The sequence below is a fragment of the Henckelia pumila genome, chromosome 2, assembly GCF_033568475.1.
Source record: "Henckelia pumila isolate YLH828 chromosome 2, ASM3356847v2, whole genome shotgun sequence".
Taxonomy (NCBI): domain Eukaryota; kingdom Viridiplantae; phylum Streptophyta; class Magnoliopsida; order Lamiales; family Gesneriaceae; genus Henckelia; species Henckelia pumila.
The window spans coordinates 88530102-88535808 of NC_133121.1; the positions used below are offsets into that span (position 1 = coordinate 88530102).

The 5707-nt window shown below is 33.1% G+C and overlaps 1 protein-coding gene across 2 annotated transcripts; it reads right to left on the reverse strand.

Moving 5' to 3' along the window:
• Positions 1–794: 794 nt before the first annotated feature.
• On the reverse strand, positions 795–3987 carry LOC140882229 (probable inactive poly [ADP-ribose] polymerase SRO5). Of its 2 annotated transcripts, XM_073288087.1 has the most exons (6): positions 2790–3987; positions 2443–2684; positions 2206–2342; positions 2010–2105; positions 1624–1686; positions 795–1263 (listed from the first exon to the last, which is right to left on the reverse strand). In XM_073288087.1, exons 1-5 carry the CDS (start codon positions 3332–3334, stop codon positions 1642–1644), a joined length of 1065 nt encoding a protein of 354 aa, XP_073144188.1. In that variant the 5' UTR covers positions 3335–3987; the 3' UTR covers positions 795–1263; positions 1624–1641. The 2 variants fall into 2 exon arrangements, with proteins under 2 accessions (XP_073144188.1, XP_073144187.1); XM_073288086.1 differs by lacking the exon at positions 1624–1686 and having other exon boundaries at positions 2790–3985.
• Between the last annotated feature and the right edge of the window lie 1720 nt (positions 3988–5707).

Consider the following 5707-nt stretch of genomic DNA (forward strand, 5'->3'; position numbering starts at 1 on the left):
AAAACTAATTTAAAAAATTAATAATAAAAAATTAATCTGATCTTGTAAAAATTAAAAAGTAATTATTTTGTTATTGGTAATTTGTTTTAATTATTTGTAATTTTTAAATTTTTTAAATTTCGTGTATTTCTTAATTTTCTATAATATTTAAATTTTAATTATTTATAATTTTAATTTTTTTAATTGTACAAATTTATTTTGTGTTTAATAGAAATATATTTAATAAAATAAAAAATTAATATTTTAACATCCTCTTTACAACACCATCTCACCCTCGCAGAACCAAGCAATGAAATTATCATCACTGACATCAACACGCAATGAAGTTACCAACTTCATCACACCAACTTCACCTTACCATTAAACATGCTCTAACACACAATAGAGGATTTTTTTTTTTCCGCTTTGCTTTAACTATGTATATCATTAATAACCACTAGGGGTGGTCACGATTTGATTAATTATTCAAGTCGAAAGCGAAAATTCGGTTTGAACCGAAAATGAACCAAGATGGTTTTCAGTTTTTCATTTTTTCAGTTTGGTTTTTTAGATCGGTGAATCGAACCGAATCGAAAACCGGGTTTTTAATTATTTTTAATTGTTTTTAATACATTTTTATTTGTTTTCATTTATTTATTAATAAATAAATAAAAAATAATTAAATAAATAGAAATTCGGTTAAACCAAATTGAAATCCGAAGAAGATTTTAATCCAACCGAACAGTGAAATTTGGTCCGAATGGAGTCCGAATGAAACCACACACATTTCTGCTATAAAAATTTGCATTTCGAACTTAAAAATTAAAATTCTCTTCATTTTCATATTTTGAATGATCGAAAACATATCCGAGCATCGCAACTAATACAGCATAGGACGATGCTTAAAACTAAAGCCTCTACCCGCCATACATTTCATCAAAGAGCAACAAATCTCAATCTCATAACAAACCCAAATTCATCAAGCGAAAATTACAAATCTCGTCATATTGGAATACTCAAGGCTAGACTAGACAACCTCGTCTTAATTAAAGAACGAAAAGCAGTGTAATGTTGTATTGTCTTGGATCAAGTTAAGGGTTGCATTATGGAAAACAAACGAAGGCGATGAGAAATACAGTATAATCTTTAAAGTGTGTATTTGGTGAAGTTCTTGTTTATTGATCGGCAACCTCCATCAAAGTTAAAAATATAATCTCTGTTCTTCGTGAGAGCTCAATTTCTTCTGTTCAATTGCTTTATGATGTTGCCATGGGATGGTTTGATCTGCATCAACAACAGAAATGTTAATCACTCAACTCAAATTAAACTAAGCTCGATTTCAAGAAAGACACCAATTAAAAGCTACCCCCTACAAGTAGTAAGCAGAGCCATTTTCCTTCTAATGTAATCTTTCATTCTCCGTGATTTTTCGCAGCAGAAGAAAGAATAGAATACGGCTAAAGACCAGCACCGAAACTACGTGGGAACCGACAGAGGAGCACACAAGGGCTGCTCGACAAACTAAGGTTGGAGTGAGATCTTGGGCAGTTGGACATGTTCGTACTCAAAATTGTATGATTACTTCGGAGGATATCAGAGTTGTGTTACTTTGTCAAAAATGCAGGCATAGCTCAGGTGATTTACCCCAAAAAAACTCATGTATCAGTGATTGGAGACATATCCAGAAGTGTAATGGAAACGTGGATCCTACAAATAACAGAAACAGCGATTCACAGTTCTAGTAGCGTCATTGCGTCGTTTGATGACTAAATTACAACTGGAGTCACAACTAAAAGCCTAAAACCAAGATAACTTTCTACTTGTTTCTTTCTTCATGAATCATTCTAGAATAAGTGACTCCTCTCATATATGATCCCCGTGAAAGAGGTGAGAATCAGGTTATTTAAATCGATTATAATTGCATTGCGACATACATTGAAAGAGAGAACACATCACACTCTTATCTCAAAAACACAAAATCAAGAAACAAGAAAACAATTCATCAACTAAGTTGGAATACTAAACAGTACCTTTTCTCGATATGATTTTATGACCATGATCAGTAACTTGTCCCCGGCTATATGTCTCACACGTTGAATCATTTCATGCCTTGTGATCTTCTGCTTCTGTTTCACAAGATAATGCAGCAAATTAAAATTACATTTAACCCAAAAATTTCAGTGTTGCCCTTCTCCTAAATCAGAATGAGTGAGTAGAAGCGCTTACTTTGTGTTCACTGTGATGCTTAGTGATCAATGTTATGGCATCAGGCGGCAAGAACTTGGAGAGAGCGTTTATCAGCGTAGCGAATGGCATCCAATCTGAATTTGGTCGTTTACAAGTTTGTGGGATCCCCTGAAATCCTGCAAGGACAAAGTTGCAATCAAATTTTTCGTGCATCATATTACAAAGAGCATGCAAGAAGATGATAAAATCAATTAGTACTTGGGATTGAATCCTCACCACCGTGACTATAGGATGTCCTGAAACTGACCACAAAATCTGGCAATATACGTGTGTTCATGCTCGAGGTCCAAACTATATACTTTCTTGGAGACAACAAATTGTCGACCCCAGAATCAAATTCTTCCGAACTCGGATTATACATGCCTGATCCGACAGGAACAGCCTCCATCCTTCCCAGTATTACCCGGCAAAGTAACACATGCCTCAGCCCATCTTCATCAGCAACCAATGATTGCATACTGGATCACAAGTATAATCGAATTAACAGACCAATCAAGACAAATAAGAAGACACTAAAACTAATGAAATACAAAGAGTGGAAAAGGTTTAGATCATTATTATACCTTTCACCAATGTGATCAACAGGAAACAGATAAACGCCGCGACCATGTGCTCCAGTGCTAGTAGGAAGGCCGAAGCCATGCGAAAGAATACTGTCAATCTCATGCTTCGGGGCGCTATACCAAGCATACTTCACATTAGCATTACCATTGCAGTTCCTCTCCATAGCTTTTTCATATATACCGAAAGACAACTGCCTCGCTCGGCTCATGATGCCGGAGAAATCGTTCCTCTGAATGGTCTCAACTTGAGCATTGAATCCACAAGAACTCAGACTTGAAACCACTTTTTTCTTGATAGTCTCGTGAATCTTGTCGCCTTCATCCATTCTAATCAATTCCTTGCCAGAAAACTGCTGTAACTCTTGAACATTTTGAGTCCCGGAAGCGGAGATCCCGCTCTCGCAATCAGAAGGTGCATAATCATCCTGATCAAGATTACTACCAGTGTACAAGTTTTCAGCGCTCGAATTGAAAGGAACAAAGATCGCGGGTGTTGCGGCCGTATCCGGCGCCAAAGCCTTCCATCTTTGGGAATAATCAGCCATTGATTTTTTACTGTATGAGAAAACAAGTTTAAACTCCTATTTCTTGCTGACCAGGGGACCGACTTAGAAGAAACTCAGAAACTTGCAGAAAAAGTTAACTTGGTCTCCAATTAAATGGTGGAAAAACTCAAAACCGTTTCGGCATGATGAAAAATAACTGAATGGGAACGGTGAAACAAGGAAAAGAAAAAAAGGAAACTTAATTATAATCTTCCCTGTTCTAATGACTGAGTCTAACAAGAAAACAAGAACTGGGACAACCAACCATGAACAGATTCTTCACAGAATCGGGACTTTGAAAAATAAATTAATTCCATAACATACGAAGAGGGATCAATGGTCTCAATCAAGAAAGAAGAAAATCAAGGAATATATGCAAAGAGGAAAGAAAGATGAATACTTGGCCACTAATTCAAAGGAAGCATATATGCATTCAAGAATCAGTATATAATAATACTGTACGATCGAAATAGCTTAGGAACATATATTATTTCAAAACCGTATCCTTGAAGAAGAAAACAATTTATAAAGCTGGATTTTTTGAAAAAAAACTGCTGTACAAAGACGGCTTAAAAAAGGCGGTCTATATAATATATATATATATAAAGTTAATATAAAATTAAAATCTTGAAAAGGAAGAAGAGGGTTGTTTAAAGAATGGGAAAAGTGGAGAGGTATAAATGGCGATTCCAACGGAAAACACCGCCTCGAGGTTTCTTGTGGGCTGTGCGTGGGCGAATGCGTGTGTGGATTTGGCTGATTTTTGTAGCCGACTGTTTTATGCGTTAACGTGGGCCTGTGGAATTACACTTTTACCCCTTGACTGGTCTTTAGACTCTTTCCACCAATAAAGTTGCATTTTTTTTTTTTTTTTTTTAAGGAAACGTATAAATTAATCAATGTCAAAAATGCAAAACCATCCATTTCTGAATCACTCACACAAGTCACAACCTTGTCTAGACTATAGTCAGCACAAAAATTAATATTAGACCATTTTAATCCTGTCACACAAATGAATAATATATTTTTTTATGTGAAAAATATTGATTTTAATGTCGAAACGATATGTTTTATAAGAAATTTATTCTTAATTAATGATTTGAAATTTGAATGTACGATGTATATATTTCTTATTTTTAAATTGATGGTACAAACACTATGTCGATATAAATTTTAGTTTATTTTAATAATATTGTTGGTATTTTTACAAGTGCATGTGCAAAATGACCTAAAATTGGGCGTTGACACCTTATTCACCAAAAATTGGTGGATGAGCCCCTTGTGATTGTGATTTCTAACAAAGCAGATTTTAGAAGTTCTGAAAAGTTTGGACACAAATACACACACACGCACACACACAAAAAACGGGTTTTAGAAGTTTAGATACGTTTGGCCGGGGAAAAAACGTGAAATTCAGGGGTTCAAATTTTCGCATCCGTTTTGATGGGTCATATATCTCATTTTTACTCATTAATGAGTCGATGGTTTTATAAATTTCATAAAAGTCTTGAGTTTAAGATTAGGTATTTGGTTCGAGACTCGATTATTACAATTTTTTCCATAATTAAAAAAAACTAATGAAATTTTGTTGACAATGATAATAATTTTTTTATCATATTGAATATATCAAAATTTTTAGATTCGATAATTTTATTTAATAATATAGAAAATGACACTTTATTTTAAAATAAGACCATGCAAGTTATATATCCTTAAAACAACTAATAAGATCTATGAATCCATAATTAAACTCTTCAAATAAAATCTAGTCGAACACCTACCAAACAAAAAAAAAATCGATTACCAAATATATATATATATATATATATATATATATATATATATTTAAGAGACCAAATATATTAATTGTTAACATACATACACATAATTTTCTTAATTTTGTTTACCGAAGGGTAGGTGAAATTACCAAAAAATTGTCAAATATATTAATTGTTAACATACATACACATAATTTTCTTAATTTTGTTTACCGAAGGGTAGGTGAAATTACCAAAAAATTGTATACTCATATTCCATTGCTATAAAAGGTTTTGGCCTTTCGGTGCAAGAAACCGAACATATTCATAATTAATTAATTAATTAATTATCCATCCATGTGAGGATGAAGTAGGAATTCAAGTTACGTGTGTTATCCATGTAGAAAGAGAGTTTTAGTTTTATACGTGTTTCCAGTTTCAATTATTTATTTATACAAGTTGGCCTATATCGTCTAGTTTGAAATTCGAATTCTACTTCTATTCTACTTTTCAGCGAAGCTAAAATTGAATGGCCATACAATTATTGGAAAAATAAAAATTAAAAAAAAATATTTTTAATTTATTTTTATTTTTATTTTCAAAAATGTCCTCAATA

Excerpts from the sequence above, each read along its gene's own strand:
- LOC140882229 (XM_073288086.1), bottom strand. The coding sequence starts at position 3,334 with ATGGCTGATTATTCCCAAAGATGGAAGGCTTTGGCGCCGGATACGGCC. Across the intron at positions 2,685-2,789 it reads GTTGATCACATTGGTGAAAG|TATGCAATCATTGGTTGCTG; the intron begins GTATAATAATGA and ends CTTGTGATCCAG. Across the intron at positions 2,106-2,205 it reads AGCATCACAGTGAACACAAA|AAGCAGAAGATCACAAGGCA; the intron begins GTAAGCGCTTCT and ends CTTGTGAAACAG.